This window comes from Lutjanus erythropterus, chromosome 14, assembly GCF_056507025.1.
Source record: "Lutjanus erythropterus isolate fLutEry1 chromosome 14, fLutEry1.hap2, whole genome shotgun sequence".
Classification (NCBI taxonomy): domain Eukaryota; kingdom Metazoa; phylum Chordata; class Actinopteri; order Lutjaniformes; family Lutjanidae; genus Lutjanus; species Lutjanus erythropterus.
Genome location: NC_139330.1, coordinates 3,640,001 through 3,658,913, shown reverse-complemented (window position 1 = coordinate 3,658,913; position 18,913 = coordinate 3,640,001). Strand labels below are relative to the sequence as shown.

Below are 18,913 nucleotides of genomic sequence, written 5' to 3'. Positions count from 1 at the left end.
CCTCTGGGCCAGAATAACTGTTTTTGTTTGCCTGTTTCACCTTAATTAGAGTTCAAATTAATGCCGAATGGTCGCTGAATGAGTTAGCGTCTGTTCTATGAATTGTAAGAAATCATTAATAATCTTTTAGAAAGAGTAGATGTTTATAACGGTTAAATTGTGCAAAATGTGAATGGAGTTTGGCAGGAGTGAGACAGACAGTCACTGAACTCCAACTCCAGAGTGTGTATTTTAAGAGCAGTGGGCTTTTGTTTTCATAGTTATAACAAAATTATAAACTTTCTTTTCCACGTCAGACGTGAAATGTAAACGTTCGGCCCCTTGGTACTTCAGATTTGGCCCTTTTAAAAAAGTTATAACAGACCCGACCTTTCCCCAAATAAAGGTGCTAACTAGAACCATAAAGGGTTCTTTGGCTTCCAATAGGAGAACCCTTTTTGGTTCCTGGTAGAACCATTTATAAAGGCTGCACTTTCCCTTTCCAAGTGTTATACCTAGAACCTCCAAAGGTTTTATCTAGAACACACCTGGGAGGTTCTACACAGAACTTTTTTTGTTTCAATGGTTTTATCTAGAACCCACCTAGGCCATTCTACCAAGAATCCTTTAATATCTTAAAGAATTTATGTAGAACCCACCAGGGCGTTCTATCAAGAATCCTTTAATATCTTAAAGAATTTATGTTGAACCCACCAGGGCGTTCTATCAAGAACGTTTGATGCAAAGAATCCTCGACAAACCCTTGATGAAAAAGTTCAAGGATTTCAACAGTCCTTGAAAAAAGTCAAAAGGGTTTTTTTGCGGATGAAAAAGGTTCTTAATAGAACCTTGGTGATCCCTGTCCTAAACAAAGGGTTCTTCTGAAGCAAACGGTTCTGTATGGAACCTAAGCCATTCAGAAAGAACCTTTAGGAACCCTTATTTCTTGGAGTGAAGACATTTGGAAGAATGAGACTTGTATTACTGTTTTGTGTTGTACTGGATTAAAATTTACACTCGAGTGGTAACGTTTGAGCTGTACATTCTGATCAATAATCAATATCCCAGTGTCCAGTCTCCAGATATCAGTGTGTACCTCAGTGCTTTGTTATCCATTGTGTCTTGCTCTGAGTCAAACTGGTCGGTGAGTCTATATTTAGCCTCCACCAGGCCAGCTTGTTGAAAAATTGATCGATAGTGGAGTCGCTGCTATAGTAACAGTGGCAGTTTTACTGGCGGTCAGGTGTCACCGGATCTCCAGCCGAGCAGACAGTGACCAACAACGAGTACAGTGCAGTGTACTGCTGCACCACGGAAACACAGAGCCGTGTGCTGGAGTCTGTGACATGTCTCGTGGTGGTAATAGAACAGATAAGGTAAGACTGTAAAGAAGCCTCATAACTCTGTGTGGTCAATGAGGACACGATGAAGTGCAGGATGATACATGTGGAGATGCATCAACACATTGTTGGCATAGCAAAGTCATCACGGCAGAAACAATCCAGTGTGTCTTGGCTTCTGTCCTGTGCTTATCTGCAGGGTGATGACAAGGTGGAGCTGTGTGGCCGGGGGAGCTGGTGGCTGGAGACACTGAAAGTACGTGTCACACTGCAGTTTCACGAAGGAGAGGCTTCTACATCCAGGTCTGGAGAGTAATGGATTACATATTACAGGATTTAATTAATTAAGATAAAAAAAAAAAACAAAGATATGGATTATTAGCAGGATTACAGTTTTAATATACATTTTTTACATTTTTTAAATTATACACTGGTTTGCTAACATTAGCTACACAGAACAAACACTAATGTTAGTGACAGACCAATTGCTAACTTTGGTTACACAGACGGACCGCTAACATTAGCTACACAGACCAACCCTTAACCAACTGCTGGCAGTAGCTACACAGACCAAATGCTAACATTAGCTACACAGACCAAACACTATGCAACTGCTAATGTTAACTATACAGACCAACTGCTAATGTTAGCTTCCAAGGCCAACTGCAAACATTAGCCATACATACCAACCCATAACGAACTGCTAACATTAGCTACAGAGACCAACCCTTAACCTAATGCTAACATTAGCTACACAGACCAACCCGTAACCTACTGCTAACATTAGTTACACAGACCAACACTTAACCAACTGCTAACATTAGCTACAAAGACCAACCCTTAATCAACTGCAAACATTAGCTACAAAGAACAATCGCTAACATTAGCTTCACAGACCAAATGCTAACTTTAACTACACAAAACAAACCAATATCGTCAACTGTGCAGAACAACTGCTAACAATAGCGACGCAGAAAAAGCTTACATTGGCAACACAGACCAACTGCCAACATGCTACAAAGACCTTCTAACTTAAGGTCTCTTTAAGCATTTGCTATATGGTACAAAAAAAAAAAAAACCTAATAGCTTTTCCTATAAGCAGAGCTCATATGCAGTTGAGCCTGAGAGCTGGGATCACATTAAGATAAACTGATAATTAATTAGTTCCATGCATTATTACCATGAATGCACTGTAAGGCACTTAGCGCTGGACTCACTGTAGTGTAAGAGTATTAATTTATTTCTGGCACACATCACACTCTGGACACAGACAATGGGATACTGCTGTGCAATAAAAGCCATTAGCTGAAAATCTGCTGTATCTACACATGAGCTAATAAACCACCGCTAATTGACAACCTGAAGTCGCGAGTGTTTAAAGCCAATGTGGCCGGGGTTGAAAGGGGGAGCCAGTTAAAAGGAAGAAGACAGATTTTTTTTTTTTTAAAGGATAATTTTATTTTTAACATTGTATTTTGTGTATATTATTGTGGAAACACTATAGCTTTTATCCATAGATGGCTTGTAGTCCCTTTAAATATAGTGTATGATCCCAAAAAATTGGGATGTTTTATAGATACAACTAGATTATAGATTACTAGTTACTTTTAGTAAAGATAGGGGTGTTAGCAGGATTACAATTTTAAAATACATTTTTTAAATGATAACTACACAGACTATATGCTATTGTTAACTACACAGACCAACCACTAACATTAGCTACAGAGAGCAACCACTAATCTTAGCTACAGAGACAGACTGCTTACATTAGCTATACAGACAACCACTAACTTAAACTACACAGACCATGAACATTAATTACACAGAACTACCAGTAATGTTAGCACCACAGATGAAGTGCTAGCCTTAGCTACACAGACAACTGCAAATGTTAGCTACAGAGACCAACCAATTTTCATGGCTACAACAAGCTAACAATATAGCGCAATGTTTATCTAAACACCAAAACTTCTCTCCTTTAACTTTCTTGCAGGCCACACCCTCCCCGGGTCTCTATCACATCCGAGACTTCATCGAAGAGGCTGAACTGAACCCGGTGAAGAAGACGTACGGCTTCAAAAGTGTGGGCAGAAGAGTCCAACCTTTGGGCGTGCGTAAGGGGGATCTGCTTCTACCGGGGGCATATGACCACACTGACTCCATCAAGGAAGTCCTGATGAACCAGGCGTCCTACTCTTTCAAAAACTGTCCACGGCCCGACATCTTCACCCTGGGTATCAGGGACAAGGTGGGATTCAGACATCACCTTTACTGGTCCTGTTAGTTCTTAATGTAACCGTTAGTGTTACAAAGAATCCTTATTGAACGCTTTTATTCAAAAAAGGGTTCTTCAGAAGCAAGTCATTCTTGGTAGAACTTATACCCAACAGGAGGAACCCTGCTGGAACCCTTATTTCGGTGTGTCTGGACTTCAAGTAGAGTGGTAAATTTTGTCATGAAGATGTCATTAAATATTATAAGGCCAATTTGACAACAGAGTACAGTACCAAGGTGATTTCGCTTACAGAGTTAGCTGATTGGACAGTGGTTAGCTAGTTTATTTGTTGCTAAAATAGGCTAACCACTGTCTGTTGTTATCTGTAGCTGGCATTAGGTAGTTAGCTCAGCCTCTGAGACCGATGGTGGCCGGTTTGACAACAAGGAATACAGTACTGTGGTGGCTTTCTTGCTGGGCTTAGTCAGCTAATTAGGGAGTGAGCTCAACAGCTAACTCAGCTAACTACCTTAAGCCAGATACAGATAACAGCAGACGGTGGTTAGCCTACTTCAAAAACAAATAGCTACCCGCTGTCCACCAATCAGCTAACTGACAGACAGTGGTTAGCTTGTTTATTTGTTGCTAAAGTAGGCTAACTGCTGTCTGCTGTTATCTATAGCTGGCCTTAGGTAGTTAGCTCGGTTAGCAGTTGAGCTAACCGCCTAATTAGCTGACTTTAAAAAAACCATCACAGTACTGTATTCCCTGTTGTCAAACTTTCCATGTTCCCAGACTTGCCAGGATCTCTAGTCCAGCCACACTCAGCTACATGCTAATGATGCAGCTAGCTCAACAGCTAACCAAGCTAACTACCTTATGTCTACTACAGATAACAGCAGATAACAGTTAGTCTACTTTGGCAACACATAAACTTGCTAATCACTGTCCAATCAGCTAATTCTGTAAGCTAAATCACCTTGGTAATGTACTCTGTCATCCAGCTGGCCTTATAATATTTAATGACAATTTTATGACAAATGCAAAATATAAAATGAGACTTCTTAAAACACTTAATCAATAATATTATGAATTAAACACATTTTTCCTTGAAGTTGTTAAATCGTATAAGCTGTGATGTCATGTTAACTCACTTACTTACTTTGGTTAAAAAATACAGTAGGTGCTCTTCAAAATGTGCCTGCAGCAGACAAAGTGAGGGAAAACAGAGGACGTGTTAGAAACAGAAGCCAGCTGTTGGCGATGTGACACAGCAGACAAAAAAAAAGGCGAACTCACGGTGATACTGTCATATATATTTAAACAATTTTTTTTTTAATCTTTATTCCCCATGCCAGCATATAAACACTTCACCGTGCGACTACAATGTGACAGCAAAACCAGTGGAGAAGATTCCCTGCAAGTAAGCACTCGACAAACAGCCTCTCACATCACAGCGCAGCAGACAACCCATGAATCATCCCCTTGATCGCTGAATCCTTCCTCCTCACACAACTTCTCCTTCTCTCTCTCATCTCCTCACAGCACAAAGACGGAGGAGCAACCACCAACCTGCTCCTTCGTTTTCTGTGCCTGTGATCAGGCTTGTAACACATGTAACAGGATTACAGTTTTATAAAATAAAAGATATGCTACCATGCACAGTACACACACATTACAACACTTCACGGGACTCACAACACTACTCTGGTCTTAGTGAAACCGGCTAATCTGACAGCCTCCAATTTATTATCATGGCCTCGAGTGAAAAACATGCTTCACTGGGTGGAAATTATTTTGCCATTATTTTGTCTTTAAATCATAAAAGAGGAACAGCATCACAGTACAGCGACAGTTCTGCCTTCAGCTGTGAAAATACTGTCATCATCCAGGAACTGAACATATAATCTAAATAAATATTTACAGGAAAGGCCAACTGCTAATGTTAGCTACATGAAGTAACTGCTAATGTTAACTATACAGACCAACAGCTAATGTTGGTTGCTTTTTAGTTTGCACATTTCACAAAAAGCAGAAATAACGGAGTGCATCTAAATGTACAGAATCACTGCTAAAGTTTGACAAATAATAAACTTAACGACGTACATAAAATATTCACTTAGGCTTAACAATTTCACCATATTTGGTACTGAGGTATTCAAAAATAACAAAGTAATCAAGTTACATCACTTTAAAATTGTGATATTTGGATTAGGTTATTGAGTACTTTTTTTGTATTAAAATACATTTATTAAAGTAATCCTCCTGACCCTGCCTGTGATTGTGCATGCTTTATCTTTTCTTCCCCTCACTGTTCCTCTTCTCTGTTCTTCTTTTTTTTTTTGTTTTTGGTTGACAGCCTCTCCCCCGTCTCTCTCCTCTGCTCTTCTTGCAGGCATGTGATGTTTCGGTCGACCGTGCAGCGGATCACCTTTCCTCCTGTAAGTATCCAGTCACCATGACCAGTTATTAGGACCATTCAGTCTTTCCATTGGCCACAAAAAGGCTTCATTACAATACACTTTCAAAAGGTTTTGGTTACAAGCTATGGCCTGATGTGTATCTGCACAAGAGCAGGTTATGACAACCACAAGGGTCAAAGACAACTGATCCCACAGCGTGTCTGATTGTATCATTTGTCCCATTTATGGGCCTGTTATGAGACGTAACTGAGTACAAATACCCTATTACTGTACTTAAGTAGAGTTTTCAGGTATCTGTACGTCACTTGACTATTTATTTTTTATTCTTTATAACTTTTTACTATTAGCTTCTACATTTGAACACAAAATGAAAAACAATGTAAAAGACAAGATAAAACAAAATAAAAAGGATGTAATAAAACAAACAAATAAAAGATGTAACAAGACAAAAAACAAGAAGACGAAAAATATGTAAAAAAATATAACAAGACTAAAAATACATGGTAAGATGAAAATGACAGAGGGACACCTGACCATGGAGAAAACGTGAGGTGCAGTTAGCTTTTATATTTATACTTTGAGTACATTTCAGAGCCAGTACTTTTTTTCACTTTTACTGCAGTAAAGTAGCTGAGTCAGTGCTTCTACTTTTACCAGAGTTCTCCTTTTACTTCTACTTGAGTAAAACATGTGAGTACTTTTACCGTCTCCGGTCATGACACTGTACTCAGTGAGCAGTCAGCTGTGGTTCATGTTGCAGGGAGCTGCAGCCTCAGTTGTGTGTCCGTGCTGGTGGCTGATGGATATCTGAGCTGTGCTGGCAGCTGCTGAGTGTTGACAGAGAAGGAAAGGCGCTAAGAAATCCCGAGGGTGTTATTACTGCAGAGTTGGGAGCAGTTTTCTGCTGTTAGTGGTGTCACAGCAACTCTAAGACAAGTTTATTGTCAAAGGTTAAGCAGCTACACAAATCCCACAGTGAAGTTCTCTGATCATTCATGTCGAAGGTGGACATGCATTAGCGGTTCAAAACTGAAGACACCAACAAGGATTTATCTCTAACCCTGATTAAATCATGGTTTTCTGTTAACTTATGTTGCACCAGACTTTTAAACTATCATCCAATTTAAACTGTGATCCAGTTTTAACTTGCCCATGAGGAGATTTAACTTTTAAAATAGCTCTTTTAGATGGATTGAGCAAATTAAATTCTTTGCTGAACCATCATGAATAGGCTCAGTCAGCTAATCAACTTTTTAGCTAGCTAGCAAACAATTTAATCTCTCCCTGTTTAGTCAGCTAGCAAACAACGTTATTTTCTTTTTTAGCCAGTGAGAAAACAGCATAATGCTTTAAAAAAAGAAAAAAGAAAAAAACTGAGCTAGCTAGCAGCAAGTTTTGTTAACTTATTAACCAGCTAGCAAACACTATGACACTTCACAATATATATATATATATATATATATATATTTGTTTTTAGCCAGTTAGTAAAGAATGTTACACTTTTTCAAAAACTTTTTAGTTAGTTAGCAAACAGGGTAATATATTGTTAACTTATTGGCTAGTTGGCAAACACTATAATGTTTTTTCTTTCCTTTTTAGGTAGCTAGCAAACAAGCTAGCCAGTTAGCAAACAAGGCAATATTTTGTTAGGGAATATAGAGCAGCTGAAAGTTTCCTTCCTCACTTTTATACTTAATATGTCCTGACAGCACTGAAATTTATTTTTTAATTTGGGTAAACAGGCATTTAACAACACTAAGCTTTGTTTTACTAAACTGAGATTAGTTTTAATTTTTTTTTTTTTTTTTGCCAAACCCTGATCATCATGAAATGAATATTTGTTGGTGGAACCCAGACGTGTCTTAATGGTTTATACTGGGAACTCTTGGTCCTTCAAGAATTCCAGATATCTCTGAGCCTTATTGCCTCTCAGCCCAGAATGAGATAAAATTGATTTGCACACATCCAAAGAAAACCCCCCAGTGAGCTGAGGATGTTAAGGAAAACAACAAAAAAGATATATATTCTCTTTTTTCTGATTTCACTTAATTTCTCCTTCCTGGGGCCACTGTGTGTCCTAGATTTACATGTTGTGCTTTTTTTGCAATATCGACTGCACGTGCTGCTCAGAAGGAACAAATTCTCCCTGAAGACTCAAACCTGTTTGAATTACAGTAATGATCCCAGACGTTCATAGGAATAAATGTCCTCCTCTCTATTGTTGCAGCAGAGAAGTGATTCAACATTTAACTTATGCATGAAATCATTCTGATCTCAACACTTGCTGCCTCTTGCAGCCTATATAAAGACGTGGTTTAATCAACTTACATTTACATTTTTTAAATTGAACTGATTTTTTATAAATTATTTTACAAATTGTATGTGACTGATAATTTTATAAAATATCATGTAAATCTCCACTGGGATCAAATGGTTTCAGCTAAAATTTTAAATGTGTCTGGTACTTTGTGTTTTGTACTAGTGGTAAATGTTAGCATGCTAACAAGCTAAACTAGTTATCTGTACAAGTGATAAAGATTATACCTGGTAAGCATTAGCACATTAGCATTGCCTGAGACCAGACGTTAGAATCTGACCAAACAATATAACATTTTTTTTAGCCAGGAAACAAACAATGTCAAACTTTTTAAACTCTTTATTGCTGGCTAGCAAACACTATATTGCTTTGTTAACTTTATAGCCAACTAGCAAATAATACAATACTTAAAAGAAAAAACTTTTTAACTAGCAAACAAACAATGTAACATTTTATTTTTTCATTTTTATTCAGATAGCAAACAGTGTAATGCTTTGTTTGCCAGCTAGTAAACAATGTAGTACTGTTTTTCCTTTGCAGTTAGCTAGCAACCAATGCAATAGTTTTTTGTTTTTTTTTTAACTTCTTACCTAACTATCAAACAATGTATTGTTATGTTAGCTAGCAAACAATATAACATTTTATTTTATTTTTATCTAGCTAGCAAACAATTTAATGTTTCATTTTCTTCTTTAGCCAGCTAGTATACAATATAACACTTTTTTAAACCTTATGGCTGGATAGCAAACAATGCAATGTTTTGTTAATTTTTTAGCTAGCTACCTAACACAATGACATTTTTGCTTCTTGCTTTTTCTTTTTTAAGCCAGCCAGCAAAACTCTTTTTCCCTCCCTTTTTTTACTTTGACAAAAGCAGTAGTTTTTCTACCATAATAACAACAAAATATAAGCCTGCTTCCTTTTAACTGGCTAATGTACGACTCACTGTAACTTTGGGTTTAATCTGGTTTCTTTAAGACTTCGATCTGGTGGCAGACTTTAAGAGCAACTATGTAGAAACAGGCAGTTTTCTTGCTGTTAGTCTTGTTTGTTTATGTAGGTCATATAGAGGCATCAGTAATAAACTGGCAATATTTCCTAACTTCTTGTAGTAGCTTTAAGGCGTACCATATATCACAGTCTTGGATTGGATCAGAAACAGGTCAAAGTTTTCAAGTTTCATAGACATCGACAGCATGTGCCAGTTACCTACGCCACACAGGAGAACGTTCCTAACGTTCTGTGCCACAGTAGGAAACTAGGCCAGGTGCTTTGGCTCAAACACACACACACACACACACACACACACACACACACACACACACGTGTGAGACAGTTTCACTACTGTCCACCGGCTCCTGTGAAATACACCTGCATTAGCACCTCCGGGAGCAGCAGGCGAGCGCACGGGGCCCAACAGGCCGGTTGCCGAGGATCAAGTTAACTGGCAAACTGGGATCAAATGGCACGTAATGGTGGCAGCCGTCCCTCGGAGGAGCAGAGGAGAGAAGAAGAGACACCTTCCTGTCTCCCCTCCGTCAGAATGGCTGAAAATGAAAGGCTGGTCCTGTGTTCAGGGACAGGGAGACAGTTTTATGTCTGAGGGGGAGGGCGGAGGGGCGGGGGACGATGCTATTTCTGCATGGCACGCCGCTGGTGATGACCAGTATGTGTGTTAGTGGGTAACAGGAAAGGAGAAGTGAAAGGCAAGGAGACGGAGAGAGGACGAGTTCTGACAGAGACAGATCACACAGGTGAAAACGCTACAACACAACTGGAGACCATAAAGACAGCAGTCAAATGATCCGTCTTAAAAATAAACCTAAAATAGATGAGGTGTGTGTTGTTGGTGCGTCCTTCAGATGATTTGAGTATCAGGATGGTATAACAATAGATTTCCATGAGCTTAAAGGTCCGAGGGAGAAACAATTAAACTCTCATTTGGCTGCAGAAAGGTTAGAGGTCGTGATGTGCAGTTGATGTTTGATTGGACGCCGTCAGCTCGTCTCATTTGAAGTCAGGTGACGCCATAAAAAAATAAGGTCAGCGTTCTCTTCTGAGAAAACAGCTGGGCCGTGTTCTATGAAGTCGCGCTGTAAAACCAAAGGCTCACTTTAATTCATTCTAACAAACAGGAGTGGAAGTAACTAATTACCGATACTGAAAATCTGTACTCAAGTACTGTTACATTACTAACATATTACTCAATTCTGATTAAAAGTACTTAAGTAAAAGAACAAAGTATTTATCTCAAAATTTATTTTCATATTACTAACAAGTGGACACACTGTAAAACCAAAACAGTTGAGAAAACTTTGTATTTCAACAGTTTTTTTTAGTATTGAGCCCAATTCTGAAAAAGTTTTAACAACTAATATTGTTTTGTTGATACAGTTTACTTTTCCTCTTTAGGTAAACTTTGAGTTTTATAAACATACAAACAAAAAGTAAAAGTAAAAGAAAATAATGGTTCATAATTTAATGTTTTAACTGCAACCATTTAATTTTCAAACACCCAAATAAAGACAAATCAGGTCGATTGTTGTGAACATTTTTTAAAAATACAATTTAAAACTGAAAGATTCAACTATCACAATAACAATATTATATGTCGGCAAAACTTTGTTTAGTTTATTTGAAAACTTTGAGTTTTGAGAGTTGTCAATCAAAACTTATGAGTTTTATGTTTTTACTACTTATTTCCAGTGGTGGAAAAAGTACTGAAAATCTGTACTCAAGTATAAGTACTGTTACATTACTAAAATATTACTCAGTTACAAGTGAAAGTACTGATGTTAGAAAAATGTGTGCTCACACACCAGTGATTTCATGCTAGCCCTGGTCTACAGCTCGATCACAAATCAATCAATCTATCTATCAATCAATAATAGCTTTTATCTCTGACCACTGTAGAAGGAGGGACCTGCTCCGTGTCACTACGATCCACAGACCAGACCAGCCAAAGGCATCACGTCCTGCTTCAGATCCACTCTGCCGCGGCTCCACAGTGTTCAATCAGTGAGTCCAGAACTGTCTCTGTCTGTCTGTCTGTCTGTCCGTCTGTCTGTCTGTCTGTCTGTCTGTCTGTCTGTCTCTGTCCGTCCGTCCGTCCGTCTGTCCGTCAGTTCGTGAATTTGACTGTGAATTTGTACTTTTTACAGTTTTACATCCTCTCAGCTACATTATGACATTTAAATTCTTGATGAGTGATTAATAATGCTCCGTACTGATGATTTGATTTGATCCAGTAATGATTTTATCATGGTTTTTAATGGAAATTCATCAAAGTTTAAAGAGATGAGTCATGGTTTGGATAACTGGAACATGGACGGGAACAAGGAACACAGAGAAGCACGGATATCCAAAGGCTGTTTACAATCTGCAAGCTCACTACTACCACTAAATCCTGGTCCTTAAAACCAGAATTAAAAAGAAATGAACGTTCCTCTTTTGGATGAGGGTCTCATTTTTTTTGTTTTTCAAAGTGGTGACACATGAAAAACATTTGTATTTTCTGTGTTTTCCACAGACGACTCCAGGGCCCGGGGCCTACGAACCGTGCTGGAAGCTGGGCGACTGTCTCAACATGGAGGACATAGACCCGTCATTTAGTCTCTTCTTCCGCAACACTGTCTAGCTCAGACTTTATTTCCCACAATGCCCTGATCCCAGCACCATCTCCTCATGCACGGCTCTCCCTCATGTATGAAATAAAAGTATGCACCAGAGAAAGAGAAATTCCTGTTATTTGGACCGCTGTTTATCTGCATGTCAGCGAGGCATTTTGTGTGCTGCCAGCGACATAATAAGCTGCAGTCGTAGTGCTCAAATCGCTTTAGTGACGCCGGCCAGGGAAGCAGAATGATCTTATCTGCAACAAAGGGTACTTCATTCCACTTAACTACATGTTCCCGGTACCGCTCCCTCCCTCCATCTCTCCTCTCGCTCTGCCTCTCTGTCGGCAGCTCCGCTCTGCTTCCTACTATCTCTGCCCTGCGATGCACTCAGGAGGAGGAATGCTGCTCAGCCATGCGTCACATGCACATAGCTTAGTGTGGCATGCTGCACCCTCAGATAACACATTCAGCATTAGGGGCCAAGGCAGTGGCACACAATAAAACAGCTATTCTTATCGCTACCTACTCCGCATACTCTTTCTTTTTCAACGAAAGTGGCCAATAATGTTGAGACAGCAGCGATACGAATCGCCTCTGCGTGGTGTACGTTACAGAAAAACAGGAGAGAGTTAGGAAAATAACAACAGAGCACATTGCAGATGTTTTATTAGTCTGATCCTGGACAGTTTTTTTTTTTTTATCATTTATTTATTCAGAGAAGGATTTTGCTGAGCGTGCAGTCAGAAATGGACGCCTAAGAGCAGCAGAATTTTGTTGTTGAGGGAGTGGAGAGTTATATTCATCCCTTCTGCCTTCTGCCCACCCAGACTCTGTTATCAGATCCAAGCATGAAAATATGACCAAAAATAATTAAAGCCCACTTTCTTAAGCTTTATTTTAGTGCCTTATTTATTTTAGAGCATGAAGAATCACCCAGAGCAACAAATAAAGCAGCATGGAGTCGTCATAATGCCATTAACGGACGGCTCAGTGACAGAAAATCAAACATGCAACTTTGATTTTTATAGGGGTTTATAAGGGGTCTTCGTCTCAGCATCACGTCTGTAACCTGGTAACAACATGGAGAAATAATGCAATGAGCAGCAGCAACTAGGGCTGCACAGTTAATCATAATCACACTAAAACCACATTAAAATTAAAACAGCATTATAATGAGGTACAGTGATGCTGCAGAGATGAGCTGGCCTCAATAAATATCACATCAGCATGATTTTATGTTTTTTTTTTCAGGGAATATAAATATTGTAATGCAAAACAGATCATTTCCACTAATTGTATCATATATTTCAATTTCAGTCAAAATAATCGCAATATGACTTTTCTTTACCAAATCATGCAGCGACCCGAGCAGCAACGGCTTCCTTTTCTCTCTCACATTACCTCAAATACTTTTTACTTTTAAATCCTGTTGTTACGATGGCAGAGGGCTCAGTGAATGGTGAATGTCAGCCATCGCCGACTTCGGCATCGTCCGTCTTATTTGGACGTAGCCTCTCTGTCTGTAACCTGGGTCTTCAACAGAGTTACTGCAAATTTAATATGTCTGAAAGTAAACTTTAACGTGAATCCAAAGTATTGTTAGCAAAGATTACCTGGCCCACAGAGAGGAGAAGTCCTGCCCCTTCTGGTGGACCGCCATTGGACCTAACTTTCTTGAAAAACAAATCAAGACAAATTACTTTTTGATCCATTTTGTAACTTCAGGTGGTGAAAGTGCAGAGGTTGAACACTGGCTGTGTTACAACTGCTGCTGATTTAACAGCTGCACATAAGAACAAAAGAAAGACGTCTTGAAAACATTCAGTGCAGTATTGTGTAGTAGGGGGTCCCTGCTCCTCCGTATCTCAAGGGGTCCATGGCCTGAAAAACTCAAAACACAATCTCTTCCCAAATCACCATCGATGCAGCAGCTTGCTGCATCTCAGCCCCATCTGTGACTTGTTTTCCAGCAAGATAACTGCAAACATTTGCCTCGTCTGTTGAATGTACATTAAAGCTGGACTCATTAACATTTTGATTGGATCAAATGTAATGTGAACGACGTGATGAACCTGCAGATAATTTCTACTGGTCTTAGGATGCCAAACAGTCTGAGATCTGTGTGCAGCTTTACTGTTTTTAAATGAAAAAATTCTTATTAAATGTACTGTACAGAGTTTACTCCTCGCTTTTGAACATGGCTGAAGAGCTAAAGAAACTTTATAGGCTGCACAAAAATACCTTTGGAGATGCAACCTGCTGCTAGATTTTATTTAATCTTTATTGAACCAGCAGGGAAAGACTCACCGAGATTAAATATCTCTTTTTCAAGGGAGCCATGGCCAAAACAGAAAGCAGCACAGATAACATGGCTGCAGACATCAGACAAATATAAAACCATATAAAATGAAAACAAAGAACAACTCACAGGATTATAAGATATCCAGAAATTAAAAACATCTGCAGCCAGATGTACCTGCTTCTGAATCATTTAGAGCAGAATTCATTCGTGTATAAAATGTTCCTGACCATTTTTACTGTCATTTCTTGGTGCTTTCTTGAAATCATGTTAGAACTTTAGAAATGAGAAATAAATTAATTTATGCTGAGTCAACAGACCAACCCATCATTTATGTTTCCTCTCATCATGAAAACAAGACAGGACTTTTTAGCCGACTTCATAAAAGAGACAAAATAAGTGCATTTAGACAGAGTTAAACACAGAATTAATATCAGTAAAACAATATGCACATTTTAAATGCTATATAACAAGCTCTACTGCAGATATAAATCTTAAATTTGCAGAATTTCCTCCATAATCTTTTACTTATTCACTTTAAAATCATCATCCAATGAGGCCCGCTCCCAAAGATTTAGGTGAGTTTGCAGCTGATTCCAAGACAAAGGAACAACATACTTAAAATGCTTTTCAAGCATCCATCCATTTTCTTCCACTCATTCCGGGTCGAGTCACGGTGGCAGCGGGCTAAACAGGGTAATCCAGACCTCCCTCTCCACAGCAACACTTTCCAGCTCCTCCTGGGGATCCTGAGGCAGTTCCCTGGAAATCTTTTTAAGCATTTAAGTATTATTATGTGCCCTTTCTACCAGTTCATATAAATAAGTCCTCGGAGTGAAGACAAAAACCACCTGCACTTATCTGTCAGATGTCCTTCAAGGAGGAAGCAGTCCAAAAACAGTAAGCCAATGATAACAGGTTCTCAGAATGACTACGAGTGCCCTAAATATGTTCTCAGCTTCCAGACTCTTTCAAATTAGTGCTTAAAACTCTAAACTTCAACAAAACAAAAGCACTTTGAGTTTTTTAAAGACATCTTGCATAAAGGTTGTTGTTGTTGTTGCCATAAGCTAATGATATTACCTGGACTTTGCCATGAAAAAGTTTGGGCTGGACTAAAAGTAGAGGCTTATTTCAATGACAGTTTGTTGGGGACAAATTTGGGAATTTAAAGCTTGTGAGACACCGAACATAATGAGGCCCTGACTGCCTCCTTAACACGTATTGACACGAGTGAAGTGTTTTGTTTGGGACAACAGTCAGACAAGCCGCACCAAACGTTATCGAGGCACATCTACTCGGCCGACTTTAATCCCGCCACTCTGTTTTCCTCCAGTTGCAGACACTTAAGAGCTTGAAGAGGTTCAAGAGGCGGCCTCTTATTCCCCCTGTCATTACTGTGGAGACAAAGGAGCGCACACTTCCACCAGGAGAGGAAGACAATCTTATTAACATGGGGCTTTGCATGCAGCCTCTGGAGGGCCGTGCATGTGAGGAAGACACAATGAGAGAGATGTGTGTGTGTGTGTGTGTGTGTGTGTGTGTGTGTGTGTGTGTGTGTGTGTGTGTGTTATGAGCAGCCGTTCTGCTTGTGGTCAAGGCATCAAGCCCCCAGTAATCTGTGTCTCTCTCAGCCCCCAGCGCCCTTCCTCCCTGCTCATCTCAGTGATCTCCACAGTCCAGCGTTGATCTCTGACATATGCCTCATACTGACGACTTAACACCCTCCGTCTCCCACAGCCTGCCTCGACCACAGGCACGGCCCGCCACCCGCTCTCCCGCTGTCAATCACGCTCCCCCTCGTAGACACACATTGCTTCAAAGAACACGCGCACAGCCGCACAATGCAGTGAATGCGTCACGCACGCATGCCCTTGTGATCCTTTGCTTTTTAAAAACGCACTTGCAAACTGATGCGCAAACCTGCAAACACATGCACACATATACTCCTTTCTTAAAGGTTCTACAGGCTGTAAAGAGATCAAAACTACTATAGTTGTCACAATTTTTGATGCACTAAAATTACTTTAAGACATTCAGACTTGAGCTGCTTTGTTTTGCAGTAGTTTCCTGCAGTAAAAATAAAACTTGACAGAGAAAATGATCAAGATTGTGAGATGATGCATTGCACAGAGTCAACCTGCACCTTATCTCTTCCTCTGTGGTAGTATTTCCTGTCAAGAGCAGTGAGAGGGAGATTTAAGATGTGCGTTGTGCTGCTGGCACAGCAGAATTATATCATTTAAAGGTCAGGAGAACATCTGGTGTCAGGGCAGGTCGCGCTGGCAGCCCAAACATCAACTTCAGTTTTTTGGGAACAGCTTAATGAGATCCGGTCAGCGTTCACGGGAAACGGCAAATAGCGGCGGAGTAAATCTGTGTTTCTGGCAGCTTATGACAGGAGGTGACCCTGCTACTCAGTGGCACAGCTGGGCCGGAGTCAAGGACGTCAAATTAACGGCTAACTCTGAGCAACATGCTGAGAAAATGTGACCCTGCTCCACAATGATGACGAAGGCAGACCGCTGGAATTTCCCAAGAATGTGAGGTTACACAAAAATACCCATAATCCAATAGTGGTGTGGGACAAATGGCATTATCAGCCGCAGCTAAAGGTCAGCAAACAAACAAACCCTCAGACAGAGACGCCATTGTTCACTCACTGACACTGGGCCTCATGCAGAAAACAAAATACAAACAAATTTACTCTTGTTTTAGTTAATTTCCATAATTTCTTAGCACTCATTGATTCTTGGGATTCACCAGTGTTTTATGAGTTTTACTCTTTTCACTCTTCTTTTCACAGTCCATAAATTGTTTGTCTAAGGCAATTAATAAAATAAATTGCAATATTGCAAAATATTTGGACCTGAACAAACAAACAATTCTTCCCACATCTATTTCCTGCTTCACAAATATGAGAATGTGTTGCTTTTATCTATCTTCTTATCTATCTTAAATTCAGCATTTCAGGGACTTTAGACTGATGGTCCAACAAAACAAGTAATCTGAAGACTTATGTGGCCTGAATTGATTTAACTCTTCAGTTTCATTTTGAACTCTTTCACTCTCTTACTTCAGTTACTGCGTGTCTATCCACTAACAGCATTTTTTTTAACCTTTAATGTTATCAGTAGCAGGCAGTTTCTCTAAATTTTCCATCTAAATTAATCCAAATTCCTGCTCTGTTCTGCTCAGTGGTCAACGTCACCTCTACAAACCTTATGATTTTAAAAGTAACTAAGTAGATTTCATAGTGTAATGCATACTTAAGTATGAGTAAACTTAATGAATTAAACTTCCAGTAATTAGGGTGGTCGTGGTCTTGCATAGCCAGCCTCTCTTTCAAACAATCACAAACGTCTTGGGCGGAGCTAAGCCCAGGTTGCAGCGGTGGTGCTGCTGCAAAAGTGTCAAGGGGTGAACTTGTTTCGGTGGAACATTTGGTGAGCTCTGGTAATAAAATGACTACATCCCTGCAACAGAAAAGCTAACAGCTGTTAGCATATTTATGCTTGTGCAATTAGTGTCCCAGGTGCTGATTTGTTGTTTTCGGTGTGTAGGTCGCAGCTCAGAGGTTGCTCTTGTTTCCCACGGACTTTATGCTGCAATGCCTCTTGAAGTGTCCAGTGACCCCTAACTTATTTAGTATTTAGGGGGCGTTAACAATGCTACTAACAATATATGATCAAGTGGTATTCATCATTCATCATGTTTCAAAACGTTTCTGGAGTTCTTTTATTGTTTCTTTTAACAGAAAGTACTGCAGTCCAAATAGCGAGCTGGAGCCGTAGATGGATGTATGTATGTTGAAGTGAGTCGTTTCTCCGCCCCATCCTCTTCAGACTTGAGGAAGCTCAGGCAGGCTGTGCAACAAGTCCTCCACTGTTAGTTGGTCAGCTGTTTTTTAACTCTCTTAGTTGTCTGTCAGTATAAACTTCAGCCCACTGCTCTGAAAATACACTGGAGTTTGAGTTCAGTGACTGTCTACCAAACTCCATTAACATTTTATTCATTTTTAACTGTTTTAAACGTCTATTCCTCCTAAAAGATTATTAATGATTTGTTATTACTCATAAACAGACACTCATTCATTTGGCAAACATTCAGCATTAATTTGGCATCTAATTATAGTGAAACGGGCAAACTAGACCAGTCTAGAAATTTCAAAGGAGGATGATGCAGCTGTAGTGTTGATGTCGAAGAAGTGGGTATTTGAATTTAGCATGTTTCCTTAATTTCTTATGCGAACATATTGTGGTCATTTAATGATAAATTACAGTAAATATGTTACTGATTTCTCCTTTAGGAGAAAAGAAAAGATAAATGTAAGATTCTGTTGCTGCATGAGACCCATTGTGGCTTCATTGTGTTGAACTAAATGGCCTCTCTGTGTCACAGAACCGACCAGGCTCCCTCTCTCTGTAGAACATGAGCACCTTGAGGAACTGCAGCCAGCTGTAAGAGGGTCAAACAAAGAAGTGGCAGGTTCAGAGGTGCTGCTCCCTCATGTCCCCTTAAAGTCCAGGTCACATTCGCTCTCATCACCACATCCCACACTGAGGGCGATGACTGGCCGGCTGAGGAATCTGGCGGGCAGTGTGACACGCCGGGAGGGTGACCAGGTATCCTTTTACCCCCCTCCAGCTGCTGACAGACGCATCGGAGCAACATTACGCTTCTATTAAATGACATTTAAAAGTTTAATCAGCTCCAATGGCC

The 18,913-nt window shown here is 39.7% G+C and overlaps 1 protein-coding gene across 1 annotated transcript; it reads left to right on the top strand.

Moving 5' to 3' along the window:
* The first annotated feature begins 1,158 nt into the window (after nt 1-1,158).
* stpg4 (sperm-tail PG-rich repeat containing 4) lies at nt 1,159-12,898 on the top strand. Its single transcript, XM_084736694.1, has 7 exons — nt 1,159-1,355; nt 1,519-1,575; nt 3,314-3,568; nt 4,894-4,958; nt 5,931-5,976; nt 11,189-11,293; nt 11,805-12,898. Exons 1-7 carry the CDS (start codon nt 1,326-1,328, stop codon nt 11,910-11,912), a joined length of 666 nt encoding a protein of 221 aa, XP_084592820.1. The 5' UTR covers nt 1,159-1,325; the 3' UTR covers nt 11,913-12,898.
* The last annotated feature ends 6,015 nt before the right edge of the window (nt 12,899-18,913 follow it).

Bases quoted from the DNA above. Each gene is read 5' to 3' on its own strand.
- stpg4 (XM_084736694.1), top strand. From the start codon at position 1,326: ATGTCTCGTGGTGGTAATAGAACAGATAAG. The intron at 1,356-1,518 runs GTAAGACTGTAA...GCTTATCTGCAG, and splicing joins GTGGTAATAGAACAGATAAG to GGTGATGACAAGGTGGAGCT. The intron at 11,294-11,804 runs GTGAGTCCAGAA...TGTTTTCCACAG, and splicing joins GGCTCCACAGTGTTCAATCA to ACGACTCCAGGGCCCGGGGC.